Genomic DNA, 18,527 nt, shown 5'->3' on the forward strand with positions numbered 1-18,527 from the left:
AAAGAAATGATTTGGGCTTGCATGGGGGGGAGCTCTCGCTGTTGGGGGGACTTGGGGCTGTTGGAAGGCCCCACGCACCGTCCTCTGGCTCGGAGGTACAATCTCCCAGCGATGGAACATCTGACCAAAGGCTGTCTTGCCAAGTAATAAAAGTTGATGGAAACACCCGTTTGCCTGTGACGGCAGCAGGCCTGTGGGTCTGGGGACAGTGCCAAGGGGCCTCGCATCTGTGCCCGAGAAGGTCTCATGTCTTGCCGGCGACGCCAGGGAGGCTGCAGGAGTTGGTGGGAACAGTGTGTGACAAGTTGAGACCTCTTCTGGCTTTGGCAAAAGCTAACGTCGCACCCACGTGCCCCTTTGTTCGGACACCCTCCCAGCTGCTCCAGGGGGACCTGCCACCTGGATCCAGAATGCACGCCAGCCAGAGCCTTCTTCCAAGGCCGGCCATGCCTGCGCCCCCGCAGGGGTCCTGCCTTCCGGTCAGCCTCTGGCTCCCCCGGCCCCATCTTGGATTCACAGCCATCCCCGGCAAATCGGCTTCCTCATCTGTCAGACAGGGATGTTCTTGGGCTCTCTTGGCCTCACCACAATGACTTTGTGCCTTCTCCCAGGTGAGAAGAGAGGAAACCAGTCCCATCAGGCTGGTGAGAGCAGGTGTTCTCAGGACCTCCTCCAGGTGGGGCTGGGGTTCTCCCTCCACCCCACCCCCCTACAGCTGCAGGGGCAGCTCTGTGCCCCAGGGGGTGGCAGGACAGCAGAGATCTAGGAATCCTGGAATTGCCTGATCCCAGATTGTCGGGGCTGCTATGCCTGGAAGAGCCTCCAGGGGTCAGTTTCTAGAGAGGGAAACTGAGGCCCAAGGGGTAAAGTGGCTGCTGGCTCGGGATCAGAACTGAGGGCTCCAGCTCGCAGCCCCGCATGCTGCGTCCATCACATCTGCCCAGGAGGGGAGCAGGCCTCTATCCAGGGAGCAAGGCGGGCGGTGGCTCTCACAGCCCCAGTGCCGGGAAGGAAGAGTCAGATAAGGTCTAAAGCTTAGACTCAATCCTTCCTACCCTGAGTGAGGCTGGGGTCCAGGAAGAGGGGTGTCCCCCAGGGACCTGTTAGAAATGCAGACTCTCTGGCCCCGCCCTAACTCCCCAGAACCCCAATTCACACATCCACATCTCCAGGCAGCTCGTGCGCAGAATCAGGGACGTGTTAGAGGCCCCAAGGGAGCCCGTCCGGGAGGAGCACTGAGCACTGAGCACTGAGGAGCCCCAGTCCTGGAGCAGAGAGGGCCATTCGACATGGGAAGCATTTCAGGCTCTAGGAGAACCCCGCAGGCAAGCCCTCCCCAGAGACCGAGAGAGGAGCAGCTGGGAGAGCACCTGCACGCGCACCTGAAGGCAGCACCTGTGCCCGCACCTGGGGGCCGCACCTGTGCCTGCCTTCGCACCTGTGTCTGCGCGGCTGACCACCCCTTGCCAGCAAGCTTGAAGCTGGATCTTTGAAAGAACCAGGAGTAACTGCATGTTGGAGGGGCTCGGCTCCAGCCAGAGCCTGGGCAGGGCAGGGCTGGGGGGCAGGGGTGCAACCCCAGTCTTGTGGGGGTGGGGCAAAGGAGCAGCATCCGGCTGGCTGGGACAGGAGCCTGCAGGGCTGCTCCGGAGGCCTCAGCCACAATACTCCCGCTCGATGCTGGCCATCAGCTCCTCTTCCGAGTAGTCGTAGGAGATGGCACAGATGCCCGACTGCCTCTCAGGCCTCCTGCAGCTGCTGTCCGGGGCTCTGGGGGCCAGAAACACAGACAGCGGCGTCAGGAGACAAGATGTTACCTTCAAACTCATCATCTCTCCGATGGCCTACCCATTCGGGGACGTCTGATCCGTGCTAAAACCAAAACCCGAAAACCTTTGCCCTTCTTATGCTTTTACAGGACAGGCCTCTGCTTATTTCTCTTGCTTCATTGCCTATGACCTTGTCTGCCAAGACCTTACGTACCCTGCCTGGAAGCCAGCCCCTGGGGCGTTTCGGGGTCAGGGCCCGAGTTCAAATCCCAGCTCTGCCACTTACTAGGGCTGTGACCTTGGACAAGGCGTTTGTATCTCTGAGCATGGGTTGGTTTTTTCCTCCCCCTCTAAGTGGAGACATATTTCTAAGTCCATTCTGGAGCATGAATAAGATAACACACAGCACGCGACACCTAGTCCTACACACGGCCTAGCCCTGGGCAAATGTGTGCTGCCTTTCGAGACACCCGTTGCCTGATTTACTCACGGGCCGGCACCCTTGTTGTAGGGGCAGGGGCGGGGGGTGGTGAACAGAGCTGCTCAGGACAAAACTGGGCATGGCAAAAGTGACCAGAGCCACACCCCTGTTCCTGTTGCCCGGGCTCCAGAAAGTGGTTCCCACCAGCCTGTACCTGGTGGCCCATCCCCTCTCTGACTTTCTGGACATCACAGGAACTTTTGGGTGGTGTACCCTGTACCCCAAACTTCCCTTTCTCTCAGGCTGCTCCCTGCTAGTGTTGCCTGGCACTGGCCTTGGCCTTCCCGGAACCTCTCACAGGAGGGAGGGTGTGGGCACGGTTCAGGCTGCATCTGGAGGAGAGCTGAGCTCTGCAGCCCAGAGCTGCCTGTCGCCAGTTGGGGGACAGCAAGCCCGCCAGCCTGCTCTGTCGTGCTAGAGAAGGAGCCCGCACGGCTCCGCCGGTCAGACAGCTGGGGCCACTTCCTTCTGTGAACTCAGGGAGCCGGGCTGGGAGATTCTTGGACAAGTGGGGACAGGAGCCTCCAGAGCCACCGAGCTCCCCACCCCATGCGCCCTCAGCTTCTGTTACCCAATCCTGAGACCTCAGGTCAGGCCAGCCCTGTCCTCAAATCCTGCCCAACCGGCTCAGCCCTGCCTCTTCCATGTCCTTCTGCAGATGTCATCAAGGATGATCGGGACTGGGGGGTCAAGGCCCACATGGCCCAGGGCCACATCAAATGTTCTTCCAACAAGCGTTTGGGAGACACCTGACCATGTGCCTGGAACGGTGAGGGAACAGACATGGGTCGGGTGTCCGCGCTGCCTTCGAGAGGCAGAGTGAGGCCGGAAGCCAGACGGCCATGTGCGCCTCCTGCCTTACAGGTCACGAGTGTGGAGGCTGGGGGCCCGCCGACAAGGGGACACCCCAGCTTGCCAAGGATGGGGGTGGGGGGCGAGCGTTTGGGGAGAGATACTTTAACAGGGCTTTGAAGGATTTTTTTCTTCAGCATTTTATTACAAAGACTTCTAAGCATCCAGAAAGTTTGAAATTGTAGATTCAACAATGAAGTAAATACACCTTTTTTTTTTTTTTTTTTTTTTTTGGCTGTATTTACTTTATCACACATCTCCTCCGTCTGATTTCTGGAGGTATTTCAAAGTAAACTGCAGGCGTTAGGACATTTCACCCAGAAATGCTGCTCTGCCGGGTTCTGACCGCAGAGCAGGGACTGGGGGAGGAGGCCAGGAGGGAAGAGGGGCCGCTGCCTCTGAGAGCTGTGGGGGGCCCCCCGGAGCGCCTCTGAGAGCTGTGGGGGGGCCCCGGAGTGCCTCTGAGAGCTGTGGGGGGGCCCGGAGCGCCTCTGAGAGCTGTGGGGGGGCCCCGGAGCGCCCGCAGGCAGAGAGGGGGACGGGGAACCACGGCAGATGTGGGGCGGGATCCAGGGGCTCTCCTTAGAGGCCACAGAGCCCAAGTTTGGGGACCAGAGGAAGCGCACTCCAGTCTGAGCCTGGGGAGGGCCAGCCTCCCTTGGAGCTTGCCTCCATGGCCCTCCCCTCCTCCCGGGCAGCAGGGGGACGGAGCCGGCTGAGCCTCCCATGAAAGCAGGGGAGGGAGGGAGGGAGGAGTGGACCCCGGTGAGGGTGGTGGCCTCCTGGAGTGTGCAGGGAGCGAAGGGGCCCCCTCGGTTAAGAGGCAGAAGAAAGAGCTGATTGATTCCAGGTAGAATTTAACCCTTCTAAACTCCTCAGGTTGACGAAAGCTGGAAAAGTCACACTAATTCTCTTTAAAATCAGTGGAAACATTCAGCCAGCGCTGAGCTGGAGCCCACAGGCAGGCGTGTCCCCAGGTCCCCAGCACGGAGCCGCAGGCACGGGCCTCTGGGTCAGCCCAGCAGCGCCGCCGGGGCCCCTGGCGCAGCTACTGCAGAAGGACCCCGTGTCCCCCCTTGTGTCCGAGACCACCCCCAGATGCCGAGTGCCAAGCCCATCCCCGGTCCATACAAGGAGGGGAGGCGGGTCGGAAGGAGGACCAGGGCTCTCCACCGAGCTGACCAGGGCTCTGGGCCCGGACCACTGGTGCCGGCGGGTGTAAGTGTTCCCACTTCCCGGGGTCCCAGCCTGCTCGCACTCGAGAGCCGTGGCCAGTGGCTGCAGCTCAACACTTGGTGCCCTCTCTACCTGGGGGAGCTCCCGGCTCTCCATGACCTCAGGGCCCTGTGCTAACTGCCACCTGCCAGCATCCAGCGTCCTCAGCTGGAGATGCTGCCCAGGTGCTCCCTCCTCTTGCCTCCTCTGCGACCCCCCACACGGCCTTCCAACCAGCTGAACCATCACCAGCTCCTCTGAGAACCCTGAGGCCTCTCCCGTCCCCTCTCTGAGCTCCAGGAGCCCACTGCCTGCGCTTGTGAACAGGGGTTTTAAAAGCATTTTCCTGATAAAATTGAAACAGAATTAAAGGGGTCCCATCTGCAATCCCTCTGGGCTGTAAACCCCAGAAGGATCGTCGGCAGGTGCCCCCAGCACACAGTTTCTGCGTGAATGAGGGAGATCGGGAAGGCCCTCGATGATCTGGGTCAGAGCCTCTCTCTGGGGGAAGGTCACGGCGGCCGTGAGACTGGAGGGCTTCTGCATGTTTCCATGGAAGGGACCTTCCCTGGCCGGGACCGTTCCTGGACGGCGGGAGCTGCATCGGGCAGTGAGCTGGGACCTGGGACTTGGGGGCCACACAAGAAGCTGTGGCCTCTGGCGGAGGGAATGCGCTTGCCCCAGCCTTGCACTCACCTGGACACTCCAGCGCTCTCCGGGGGCTCATCAGCGCTCTGCTTCGAGGACACCTTGAGAAGGACAAAAGGAAGAAGCATCAAAAGTTTGTCAGGGGTGCGGCCCACCTGGGTCCTGGGTTTCTGCCGGCAGCGGACGGCCACCGCGGTCCTCGAAAAACCACAGCCGGAAAGGCTCCCTCTGGCTTCCTGGGTCCGTCTGCTTCCTTCACAGGTGGGAAAGGTGACTTGATAAAGTTCACAGAAGCAGCTCCCTGTGACCGACCACACCCCGCGCTCTCTCACCTCCAGGCCTTCCCCTCGCCTCCACCAAGCTCTCTCTGTCCCTAGGAAAGGGTGTGGAGACGAGCACACATCCGTCTGTGGGCTTTTCCAGCGGTCGGGGCCGAGCCCTGGGCCCGCACCAGCCTGTCCCGGGGACCACAGCTTTACGATGAACTTGACATCTGGTAAAGCAGGTCCTCCCACCCCACTTTTTTTTTTTTTTTTTTAAGAATCTTGAATACTCTCTGTTCTTTGCCTTCCCGCATATTCGAATTGGCCTATTCCATGGGAAACAAAAATCTTGGGGATTTTGTTGGGGTGATATAAAGCCACAGATCATTTGGGGGGGAGTTGATATCTTTATAATAATTGGCCTTGTGATTTATGAACTGGGACTGTTTCCCCTTCATTCAGGCCTTTAATGTCCTTTTTTTTTTTACGTCTTTATTTATTTATTTGGGAGAGAGACAGAGAGACAGTGAAACGGGGGTAGGGGCAGAGGGAGAGGGAGACGCAGACTCCCTGCTGAGCAGGGATCCTGACCTGGGGCTGGATCCCAGGACCCTGAGATCATGACCTGAGCCGAAGGTAGATGGTTAACTGACTGAGCTGCCCAGGTGTCCCGGATGTCTCTTTTTAGACCAGTTCCTAGATACTTGTATTTGCAATGCTATTACCACTGTCATCTTTTTAAAATTTTTATTTTAAAAAATTTTTTTTTAAAGATTTTATTTCTTTATTTGACAGACAGAGATCACAAGTAGGCAGAGAGGCAGGCAGAGAGAGAGAGGGAAGCAGACTCCCTGCTGAGCAGAGCCCAGGGCGGGGCTCCATCCCAGGACACTGAGATCATGACCTGAGCCAAAGGCAGAGACTTAACCCACTGAGCGACCCAGGCGCCCCTTTATTTTATTTTTTTTAACGATTTTATTTACTTATTTGAGAGGGAGTGGCGGAGAGAGAAGCAGACTCCCCATTGAGCAGGGATCCCAATGCAGGGCTCGATCCCAGGACCCCAGGATCATGACCTGAGCCAAAGGCAGACGCACAATTGATGGAGCCACCTAGACACCACAACATAAACTTTTTAAATAAAATTTTATATCTCTTGTTGTTATAGAAATATGACTGAAATATATATATTTGGGGGGTTGGTGAATTTACTAACTCTTGTATTAGCCCTAATAATTTATTTATAGATTCTTTTTGTATTATTTTTGTTCTCATTCACATTCTCTAACAGCCATTTGATTTCCCCCTAGGCTTTCTGTACTCCTGGTGTTACATGAAAAGAAATGATAACTGACTTCTTTGTCTTGCTCCCTTAGAAAGGGAAAGTTTCTATTGTTTCACAACTTAATGTCTGCTGTGGGTTTTTTCTCAAGCATCCTGGATCAGAGCCTCGTCTGGGTGCCATGGGCTGGTCATTTCTCCAGCTCCGTCTTCCAATGTGCTGATCTCTATCTACATCTTTGTCTGGTCTCCTGCTAACCCACACCATTGGGATCTTTGACTTTATTTATTCTAGTTTTCCTTTCTACAAGTTCGGTTTGGTTCTTTTTCAAATACATCATGTCACTTTCTCTAGGCCCTTGTGCTTTGCAGGTATTTTCTTTAAACATAATAAACATAAATCAACTATTACCTGTTCCTGGTAATCCAAATAACTGAAGTGGTCACTGATCTATTTTGGAGGGGCGAGGGGCAGGAGCAGAGGGAGAAGGAGACCCTCAAGCAGATTCCCCACTGATCATGAAGCCTAACCCAGGGCTCAATCCCAGGACCCTGAGATCATGACCTGAGCTGAAATTGAAAGTTGGACACGTAACCAATTGAGCCACCCAAGTACCTCTTCACTCATCTGTTTTTGTTAACTATTTTTTCTTCTGGTTTTTACTGGGTTCCTTCCATAGTTGGTTATTTCCTGTTGTGTGCTGCTCATTGTCCTTGGAAACGTCTTTGTGAGTATTCCTCGGGGCCTAAGAGGAAGATGACGTTTTTCCAGGTGTCTCGGTGGCATTTCTAGCCTGGGGCCACTTGAAATTAAATCTATGCATTCAGGCCTGGTAGAGGGACCTTCCTTATTCTGCAGACAATGGGGAGTTTTAAAGGCTTTGGTTTTTTTTTTTTCCTTTTCTTAGCGGAATAATTGCTTTCCGTCATTCCATGATCCTACACAGCCAATAGAGAGAACTGCACTTTTCCCCCATTGGAAGCTGCTTATATCCCCTCCGATTTCTGTTTTAAAGCCCTTCTCCATCCTCCGACTCAGAGATGTAATCACATGGGTCAATCACTCACCAGCCCTTCACCCAGCATCCCAGCACGCCCAGAGCTCCATCAGCGGCCACGCAGACATGCGCTCTGCGCTTGAGGTGCCAGAAATGTCACCAGAAAAGTAAGTCTTAAACACACCAAACAGTTGGCTGGATGTGTAAGAGCACAGTGCTGGGTGCTGGGAAGTGGATGTTGCTATAAAATGTGCGACTGGGGAAGGTGGGCACTACAGTTGTCAGAAGCACGAGTTTCGAAAGAGAGATAGCCCAAAGCCTGGCCTGCCAGCACTGTGGTTCGGCGTGGATGTCTTGACCTTTCTAAGCAGTGGTTTCCTCGTGTGCAAAGCAAGTTTACTGGGAGATACGTTAAAGTCATCCCAAAGTGCCTGGCACTTAGTAAGTTCTCAGTAAACACTGGCTGTTACTGTTTCTATTGTCATCGGACAGATGCTATAGACCATGCTGTCCTCTAGTTATTAACCCATTAGATTAGTTAGTCCTCCCCAGCAAGAGTACCACTTCTCCCAAGCTTACAGCTCTCCAAGCTGAGCACAGGACAAACACGGGGTATTTTCTGAATTAAGCCGAATGTCAAGTTGCTGGGTTGTTATAATCTTGAGTTTAAATTCTGTATAGCAGTTGGCATAGTAGAGTAAAAATGGCATAATAGAGAAAAGGGTTCAAATCCCAGTTGTGGGTGCCTGGGTGGCTCAGTTGGTTAAGCAGCTGCCTTCGGCTCGGGTCATGATCCCAGCGTCCTGGGATCGAGTCCCACATCAGGCTCCTTGCTCGGCAGGGAGCCTGCTTCTCCCTCTGCCTCTGCCTGCCATTCTGTCTGCCTCTGCTCGCTCTCTCTCTCTCTCTCTCTCTCTCTGACAAATCAATAAAATCTTAAAAACAACAAAACAAAAAAACAAATCCCAGTTGTGTCATTTAATAATGATATGCCTTTGGATGGATTGTGAGGCTCTCTGAGCCTCAGTTTACCCATTTGCATAATGGTATCTTGGCTCCTCAGGACTGCTGTGAGATGAGAGATTATCCATCCGGCTCATCCTTAGAGTAACAGCAATCCTACAGATGACCAAGAAACACCACTTGAAGTATGTGAACCAACATCCAGTCTAGGGTAACCTCTGATGAAGCCCCACAGGCAGATGACCAGAGTGCGTGATGAGGTTGGTCCAGGGGACTTGGTCTTGGTCTTTGAGGCATAACCAGAGGTTCCTATACAATACACTCTTCCCTGAGAAAAGCTCTGATGTGTTTCTTGGGGAATGTTAGTGATGGGAAGTGGAAGAAAACACACACTGGGTGTGTCCTGTCGATGCCAGCCCCGTGGGGATGGGCAGGGGAGGGCCAGCCAGCCTCAATGTGCTTCCGGTAAAGGTTGTTCTTGCCTGCCCAACACGCCAAGTGGAGGCTGGCCCCAGAGCAATGGTGCACAGCCCAGTCCCAGCAGTACCGCCAAGAGCTGACCGTGACCGCTGGTGGCTGGCGACCTTGCCATGGGGAACTTACTATCATGGCACATTTCTTTGAACACTCATTCTTGCCTTTGGGGAATATAAAGATGAAGAGGAGATGACTTCTAAGTCAGCAAGGAATTCACAGTCGGAAGAGGGACAGAGAGTAGGGATGGAGTGAAGAAAGAAGACAGGAAGTAACACACACACACACACACACACACACACACACACTTACCCCCGCTGCCTCTTGAAGCCACCCATCCCATCTCAGAGCAGCTCAGACTATCTGAATGTTCTTTTTTTTGTTGTTCTGTTTTGTTTTAAGTAGGCTCCACACTGGGCATGGAGCCCAATGCAGGGCTTGAACTCATGAGTCTGAGACTGACACCCAAGCAGAGATCAAGATTTGGGCGCTTAATCAAGTGAGCCACCCCACCCAGGTGCCCATGAATGTTCTTTTTTTTTTTTTTTTTTTTAAGATTTTATTTATTTATTTGACAGAGAGAGATCACAAGGAGAGGGAGAGGGAGAGAGAGAGAGAGAGGGAAGCAGGCTCCCTGCTGAGCAGAGAGCCCGATGCGGGACTCGATCCCAGGACCCTGAGATCATGACCTGAGCCGAAGGCAGCGGCTTAACCCACTGAGCCACCCAGGCGCCCCCCATGAATGTTCTTTTTAATTAAAAACAAAATTCCATGATAAAATGCACATAGCCTAAAATTCACCATCTTAACCATTCTGAAGTGTATATTCCAGTATTTTTTTTAAATTTTATTCATTTATTTGACAGACAGAGATCGCAGGTAGCCAGAGAGGAGGGCAGAGAGAGAGGCAGAAGCAGGCTCCCTGCTGAGCAGAAAGTCTGATGCGGAGCTCCATTCCAGGACCCTGGGATCATGACCTGAGCTGAAGGCAGAGGCTTTAACCCACTGAGCCACCCAGGCACCACAAAGACTTTATGTATATTCCAGGATTAAGTACATTCATATTGTTGTGCAACCAATCTCGAGAGCTCTTTCCATCTTGCAAAACAGAGACTTTGTCCCCACTAAACAGCTCCCCGTCCTGTGCATCCCCACCCCAAGCCCCCTCCTACTGGCTCTATGAGTCTGACCACCTTGTCTAAGTGCAGACCTAGAGCATTTGTGCTCTCGCATCTGGCTGATCTCAGCTGACGCGTCTTTGGGGTTCATCCACGTTGGAGCAGGTATCAGGATGTCCTTCCCTTTTAAGGCTGGTTAATATCCTGCTGCGTGTGTGTACTACATTCTGCTTCTCCATCCGGCTGTCGGGTCACTTGTACATTTTGGCTGCTGCGAATACCACTCTTGTGAACAGGGCTAGACAGAGATCTCTTTGGGACCCTGCTTTCAACTCTCTCGGGTGCCCGTGAAAGTCTTTGCTTACATGGCCACCAACCTGCCTCCCGACGGCTTTCGGTCACTGGGCCTGCCTGCATTCCCAGGAGCTCCAGAGAAGAGAAGCAGTAGTTTGCCAGCCAGCCCCAGCGTTTTCAACGTCATGCTATCTGCACCCTTGCGCCTCTCGTCAGTTTCAGCCGGAAGCCGCTTCCATCGTCACCTGCTTTGGCCAGCCCCCTCATCACCAGACTCTGTGAACGTTGTCACAAATACAGTTTCTCCCAGCGGGAGAGTCAGACCTTTGCAGGATCAGCCTGTCTCCACTGCCTCGCTGCTTTCCCTGCCACCAACGGCGACACACTGCTGGCCTCACGGGGCAGCTAGGACTGGGCACACCGTCACCAGCGGGGACTGCACACCCTGCAGCGGGGTTCGGAAGGGACGTGGTGCTCTTGCTTTCATAATCTCCCTGATGGCTCAGGCTTGTTCCATTTGCTCCATCTTTACTGAAGGTTCTTCCTATGCGCGAGGTCTGAGTGTGCGGTCCTTTCCTTATCAATGCATTTCAGCCTTTCGCTTGACTTTGTCAGATGTGGACTATGTTAGCCAGCTCACTGAGGCAGCAAAGGGAGGTTGGATGAAAAGCAAAGACACAGCAGCCCCTGCTGGCGGCTCCAAGCCTAGCGTGGACACATGTTTCAGCCACCAGCCAGCTGGCAGCTGGCCACCTCTGGGCCAGACAGACACTGGGAGCCCCGGGGGGCCATGGCGCCTGGGCTGAGGCCGGTGGCCGTGGGAACTGGGCTGAACTCAGGTAGCGCGTGAGTGTGTGTGGGTGGGCGGGGGGTATGTGTGTCATCATTCGCGATCCTGTGCAGGCTTGGAGGAACACACCAGCGCTGGGGAGGGAGTGAATCAGAGGGTCTCTTAGTCTCCTCACACTCCTACACTAGGCGCTTTGGAAAAAGCAAATTATCAGTGGTTAATTTTTAGGAAATGTACTGTATCTTTTACTTACCAAAATGTCTCTGCTCTGTTTCTTCTATTTAGAGAAGAAGTTTTAACTCTTTTAACTCTTCATGTTCACACACACACACGCGCGTGCGCGCGCGTACCAGTGATGTGCAGAATTGCCACAGATGAGTGAGGAATCCAGTCTGGTAGCCTCCCACGGTAAAGCACCCCGGCCGCCAGCACCTCTGTGGCCCTCCCTGCTTCCCTTGGCCGTGCTCCTGCCTCCCGGCAACCACTGTCCCTGTGGATTTGTGGCTCCATCTGGAAGCCACGACCAGTGTGGAATCACAAAGCATGCGCCCTTTTCCTGGCTTCTGTCCCTCGGTGTAGGATTCTGAGATCCATCCACATTGTGTGTAGAGACATTTCACTGTGCCCAGTGTGGGGCTCGAACTCATGACCCCAGGATCAAGAGTCGCGTGCTCCACCCACGGATCCCACCAGGCATCCCAGTAGTTTTCTCCCTTTTATGGCCGGGTAATAATATTCCACAGCCCGGGAAGATGTCCCCTTCTTCATTATCGAAGAATTATCCTTCTCGGAAGCCCAGGTTGGTCCGGTTGGTCGAGGGTTTTCTGGCTCCTTGTCTCACGATGGACACTTGAACACATAGTGTGGAGAGAACAGCGCGAGGGCAGCCCTGGCGCCTGGCCTCCCCACCTCCGCCAGGTCCCCTGTTGTGCCTTGGGTTGCTGGGGGGGGGGCGGGGGGGGGGGGTCCAGCCCTCCCGCCGCCAGGGGGCGCGCCTGTCCCGACACGCCCCACTCCAAGGAGGTTCTGCGTGAATCAAATGACAACCAGACTTTTCCCGAAGGAGGCTCTGACTCTGAGACCACCGGTCGGTCGGGGAGCCCCACCTCCCTTCACAAGCCCACGCCTTCACGAAAGTGTTTCCAAAGGGAATGAAGGCCTGGAGAAGCGAAACGGGATTGGAGGGAAAGGACAATCAGTTGCATGTACAGTGTTTTCTCACCTTATAAAGCACAACCACATTCATTTTCACACCATTATAGACACTGGGGCACTGGGGACTCAGCTGGACTCACGGATGGGCTGCAGGCGGACCGCTGCCCACCCTGGGGGCGGCCCCGATCTGGGGGCGCGGGCCCTTGCATGGGGAGGGAGATGACCTGGCGTGGCTCCCAGGGGGCCTGCCCGGCCCTGGGGCAGCTCTCCCTGCTGAGCCCCAAAGACCCCCGATTCAAATGAGATGGGGACCTCATGGCCTCGACTCCCTTCGGGGCTAGTGCTTGATTCTCCAACTGGAAAGAGACCACCAGGTTCCTGGACACTGGATGTTGGGAGGAAGAGGCCAGTGGTCTCCTTCCTTGCTGGTATCGGGCTCCTGGCCCTGAAGGAGGTAAGAACCTTGGGTCTCCCCAGACTCTTGCTGGCCCCTCACCAGAGCCCAGGCACCCCTTGTCCCAGCCCCTGAGGGAGTGAGAGCTCCTGGGCCCAGAAAGTCTTCACCAGCACCGCTGGGTGTCAGGCATGTGACCGCGACCCCCACCCTGCCCTTCGCCTCTCCACCCGCACTCAGTAGCCACTGCTGAGGCTCAGGTCAGGCCAGGCGCTGTGGGGCTGGGCTCTCACCCCGTGCACAGCGGCCACCATCCTGCAGCCAAGGAGGGAGGGAGCCCTCTGAGGTCACCCGCCGACCCACATCTGCAGGCACTGTGCATCTCGCAGTTCACAGCCTCACTGTGTTTACAGGCCCCCTGAGGGGAGGACTCTGCCTTCAGCGTTTGATCTTCTCCAGGCTTAATCTCCTTCTCCCCCAGTCCAAGTGCTTCCCCCCACCACACCCCAGCCCCGCTGTCTGCAGGCTGATGTTCACGAACCACTCTCTGCAGTGGACATGAGTCTCAGACGGCCCCTGGAACTGGTCCGCCTCCCGCCCCGACCCGCCGTGTAAGGCACTGAGCGTGATCATCGGCTCAACTACACAAGCAAGAAGCCCCGGCGTCTTTCTAGAAACTCGCCTTCCTTTGCTTGTCGCACCTGCCACCCGGTCTTCTCCCGCCTTCTCTGCCCTGGTTCAGTGCAGTGCCCGCCTACCCAAGCATCCCACTCCTGCACTGTCCCCGCTCATTCGCTCCCCGCTGCCACCTCTGACCTTCAGAAAGGGAGGCTGGCCCGGATAAGGCGATGTCTCCGGGAGGGGACCTGGGGAAAAGGTGGCGACGGTGGGAGGGACACTTGCTTTTCTGGACATCTTTCACATCTTCTCGCCTGTGCGTGTCTATTACCTCTTCTGATTTTAAAATCAACATTTAAGTATAATAAACACAGACAACTTCTATGAGCTCCCCACTGTCTACAGGATGAATTTCCACCCCTTAGCCTAGAGGGCTGCGAAATCCAGACTCGAGGCGACCCGCGTGCCTTTTGCACTCCACCCATCATCCCCTCGCTGTCCGGCTAGAAGGGGCTGCACACTGTTTCATCCCTTTGGGTTTTCCACACGCTGCCCTCTCTGGAAGGCTTCATCCCCTTCCTGCTGCTGGTAAACTCAACCGATCCTTCAGAACCAGCTCAGACGTCAGGCCCACCGGGAAGACGCCTGCCTCCGGTGGGATTATTCAACCCCCTGGGTGTGTAATACTTATGACACACCTGTGCTGTGGGGCTTCCCTGATGAACAACAAAGGTGCATTTATACGGCCCTCCAGAACACAGCTAGGAGCTTTCTGAGCGTCAGCACTACGTTTGACTCCTCCATGTTTCCTAGATTGCTCAAAAACTGCCTACTCCCCCCGCTCAAATTTGTGTGCTTTAGTATAAATCACATCTGAATGCAGACGGACAGTAACTCTTCAAAACAGTGGCTTTATTTTCTTTGCCAAAAGTCCATCACATCATCCATCACGTTCAAGTCTCTCTGGTGATCTGCTTTCCAGCCACGTAATCATTTGATTGCTGTCTTCCCCTTCACCTCCCACGGTAGCTGTGAACCTGGGCTACGCCGAAGTCCTGGGCTGGTGGGAACACAAGCCTTATCCAGGTCCTCCTCTGCTAGAGCAAAACGGAACCTTCACAAAAATGCTGAAGATGATTCATTCCGCCTAACTAGAACGCATGATCGGCCTAGACCTTCTTGTAAAAAAAAAAAAAAAAAAAAAAAAAAGTGCTACCTTTGCAGCAACAATAAAGTTTCCAGAAAATGAGGGGCACCTGGCTGGCTCAGTCAGTAGAGCGTGTGATTCTTGATGCTGGGATTGTGAGTTCAAGTCCTGAGTTGGATATAGGGATTATTTAAAAATAAGAACTTTAGGGGTGTCTGGGTAGCTCAGTCAGTTAAACACCTGCCTTCGGCTCAGGTCATGATCTCAGGGTCCTGGGATCAAGCCCCGCATAGGGCTCCCGCTCAGCAGGGAGCCTGCTTCTCCTTCTCCCACTCCCCCTGCTTGTGTTCCCTCTCTTGCTGTCTCTGTCAAATAAATAAAATCTTCAAAAAAAAAAAAAAACAAACAAACAAACTAAGATCTATAGGGGCACCTGGGTGGCTCAGTTGGTTAAGCGTTGGACTCTTGATTTCACTCGGGTCGTGATCTCAGGGTCCTGGGATCTGGCCACTTCAGGCTCTGCACGCAGGAGGGAGCCTGCTGGAGATTCTCTTCCTCCGCCTCTCCCCACTCACTCGCATGCTCTCTCTGTCTCTCTTTTTTTCCTCTCTCAAACATAAATAAAATATATCTTTAAAAAATAAAAACAAATAAAATCCTAAAAAAAAAAAAAAAAAAAAAAACTTCCCCAAAAACAAACTTCCCTAGATCTTGATCAGCCCAGATTTATGAGGCAGGAGGGGGAACTAAGTCTGAAGGACATAATGTGGTAGTAAAGGGGCAGAATTTGTGTTTATTGGGTTGTATCAGAATTTCCTCTCTAAGAGGGCCCTTGAATTTTACTAGTGCATTTAATCTCAAAGACTTTGTATATCCAGCCCGTCTGGGACTGAGGTTTTATGGTTCATTGGGCTTCCTAAAAGAGCCATCCTTGACCATCTACTGCCACTGCACTGGAAAAAGAACCTTCCCGAAAGCATTGACTACACTCTGGTCCCTTGCCCCTCATTCTCCATGAACCCCAGCCCGCCCCGCTTCCCCCACGCTCTTCCCGAGGGCTCTAGGGATCTCCAGGTGGCTGAGGTCAGTGGCCAGCTCCCTGGCCTCACCCTGTTTGTCCCATCGAGCAGCGTTTACAAGAGCTGCTCCCCTCTCCCTTCTTGAAACACTTCCCTCCCTTGGTTTCCAGACATGGCGTCCTCTTGGATTTTCCCCCCGTTACTGGTTGTCCCCTTTAGCATGTGTCCTTATCTTTTCCGCGTCTAAACACAGCAGGGCCAGGTCCTCGGCTCCTCTCACACAAACTCACACACATACACTCTGGCAGCTGTGCTTGCCTGGCACACACGAGGGTGTTAGCTGGCATCGTTGTTACTGGTGTTCTGGTCGACCCTCCATGCGCCGCTGTTCTGCCGGCTCCCACACTCCTAGGTCCAGCCACAACCTCTCCCCTGAGCCCCAAGCACTTACAAAGACCTCTGTGTCCACGGGCCAACGGCCTAACAGTGGCCAAAGGACCATGATGCTCTGCCTAGACACTGGGCACCCATCCTGGGCACCAGCCTGTCTCCCACTACCCTGACCTTGCCCTCTCCACTCCAGCCACACCGCCCAACCCGCTGCTCTCTGGGCAGACCCTCCAGGCCCCCCAGGACCTCTGACTGGCTGACCCCTCAGCCTGGGACAGAAGTTCCCACAGAAGCGGGGCAGTCCTCGCCTCCTCCACGGCTTTCCCCAGTACTGCCCCTTCAGTGACACCATGCCTGCCCACCTATTAAAAAAAGAACAACCTGCACTCACTCTTGTTCTCCCCAGCCCCTGCTGCTGTATTGTTCTTTTTTTTTTTTTTTAATTTGAGAGAGAGGCACAGGGGGGAGGGGCAGAGGGAGTGGGACAGACAGAATCCCAAGCAGACCCCACACTGAGCGCAGAGTCCGACCTGGGTCTCAGTCTCACGACCCTGAGGTCATGACCTGAGCTGAAATCAAGAGTCAGACGCTTAACGGACTGAGCCACCCAGGTGCCCCTGCTTTTATTGTTCTTTGTACTTTATTTTGTTCCCTGGTGGACTTACTGTGATCAGAATGGTAGCAGAAGTTCTGCCTGTTTGGGTCACTACATACACCCAGCACCTCAAACGGCACATGGCCCGAGCTGAGCGCACGGATCAACCGTGCACGGTACCTCCTCCAGTTACCAGAGCTCTGAGGACCAGAGATACCACTGCACTGTTAGAAAACTAGAACTGGATTAAATGACTTAATACAACCCAAACCTAAACCGTCAGCTCTCCTTAAATAATTTTTCCATCCTAAATAGTTTTCCATTTTAATATCCCCCTAAAATGCTCTTGATTTTAAAGTCCCACTGGCTTTAGAAAAGGCATTCTGTCTTGCACACCTAACATTTCACAGGCACAAAGGTGGAAATGAACCCAGGACAGCAATAGGAGACGGTTTTGCTATTGTATATGGACTTGATGGATATTTTGCATTTATTAAAATCATTAAGAATACTATGCAGCCATATAAAAGCCGTTTAAGAGAAGTTTTAGTATAAAAATTCAAAAGGGAATATTATAGTTTCACTGATATCAACACAATGCCGCTGGGACCACATTACTTGTAGATACCCATGTAGATAGGAATATATATATATCATACATAGCGGTATAAATGATTGATTTAAATACTTCTTAAAAGGGGCACCGGGTGGCTCAGTTGGTTAAGTATATGACTGCTGATGGCAGGTCAGGATCTCAGGGTCATGAGATCGAGCCCCGCATCAGGCTCTGGGTGTGGAGCCTGCTTAGGATTCTCTCTCTCTACTCCTTTCCATCCCCAATCTCTCTCTCTCTCTCTCTCTCAAATAAATAAATAAATAAACATAAATACTTCTTAAAACTTAACTTTAAAAATGCCAGTTTTAGACGATGGCAATACTTCATTCTTACCCAGCAACCTTCACGGTATCAGGAAAACAACCAAGAATTAAGAAATGAGACAAACATGAGCACTAGATTAACTTGAATATTTGCCACAAAGCCCATTGGGCAAAGAGATGATTCTCCGGGTCAGGGAAGAACCTCTCTCTGGCCTGACCTCAAAGGGTCCTGCTCTTCCTTTAAACACGGAACCAGCAGGCGTGGGTATGTGACTCCAGCCCCTCCCCCAAGGCCAGCTCAGAGAGGGTCCACTAGGGTGGGGGTTGCTCAGGACAGACAATGGGTTACAATGTGACAAGCATCATAACTGTTAGGGCCATAAGAGTACAAGGTACAGGAGCCTGACTGCCCAGAGTCTGATCTCCACTCCTCCATAACTGTGCAGCTTTGGTTAAGTTGCTTAACCTCTCTGTGCCTGTTTTCTTTCCCATCTGTAAAAATGGACAAGAATAATGTTAAAGATGAAAAGAGTTAATGCATGTCCGAGACCCCAGTGCATGTTAAAATATGAGCTACGACTATTTTTGAACAAAGTCGAGTATAATCCGTAATATTCAGGATGATGGTTCAGAGTTATGCATAATCAGTCTCCAAGAGAGTCTAATCAACAGTGGTTAAAATTTTTAAACATGGGTGCTTAAAGGGATAATTTCACTTCAGTCTGATACTGTCTTATGAAGAATACCTCTCTCTTTCAAAATGCTAGACAGTTTAGCACCTAAGGAAGGTTTTCGTCCTTCCCTCCTCAAGAAATTTAAATTGTGTCATTTACTTACTCAATGAAACATTTGCTCTGTCCTTGGGAACAGCATCTCAAACATTTCGGAGAAGGCGCGACTTCTATGTACAGGTTGAAATTGGCCCTTGGGGTTTTGAGATGGTCAATATTGATACATCTAAATACCAATTTCTTCCTAGCTCAATGATGTCTTATCGACTCGGAATCTTATAAGATGTGCAAGTGCCAAGAGAATCAGTCCAAGGAGGTCATCTATACAGCAAAAAGCATAAAACTCACAACTGAGTGGAAAGGCAATTGACCTTCTAACTGTGAACTTTACAGTCAAGAAATTAGGAGCCTGGACCTTTTCACTTTGTCTCCCCACATCTGAAAATAATTGGA

General features: G+C 52.9%; 1 protein-coding gene across 2 annotated transcripts in view; it reads right to left on the bottom strand.

The window, feature by feature from the left end:
* The window catches only part of CYS1 (cystin 1), a 20,868-nt gene continuing 2,341 nt past the window's right edge, over positions 1 to 18,527 (bottom strand). The window contains exons 2-3 of one of the 2 annotated variants that reach the window (XM_059405142.1): positions 5,014 to 5,066; positions 1 to 1,770 (exon numbers count right to left, since the gene is read on the bottom strand). In XM_059405142.1, coding sequence (XP_059261125.1) covers positions 1,656 to 1,770; positions 5,014 to 5,066 — 168 coding nt within the window. In that variant the 3' untranslated portion in view covers positions 1 to 1,655. Of the gene's footprint in view, positions 1,771 to 5,013; positions 5,067 to 14,207; positions 14,408 to 18,527 lie in introns of those variants that run through there. The other variant, XM_059405143.1, reaches the window with a different exon arrangement.

The sequence above is a fragment of the Mustela nigripes genome, chromosome 7 (assembly GCF_022355385.1).
Source record: "Mustela nigripes isolate SB6536 chromosome 7, MUSNIG.SB6536, whole genome shotgun sequence".
Classification (NCBI taxonomy): domain Eukaryota; kingdom Metazoa; phylum Chordata; class Mammalia; order Carnivora; family Mustelidae; genus Mustela; species Mustela nigripes.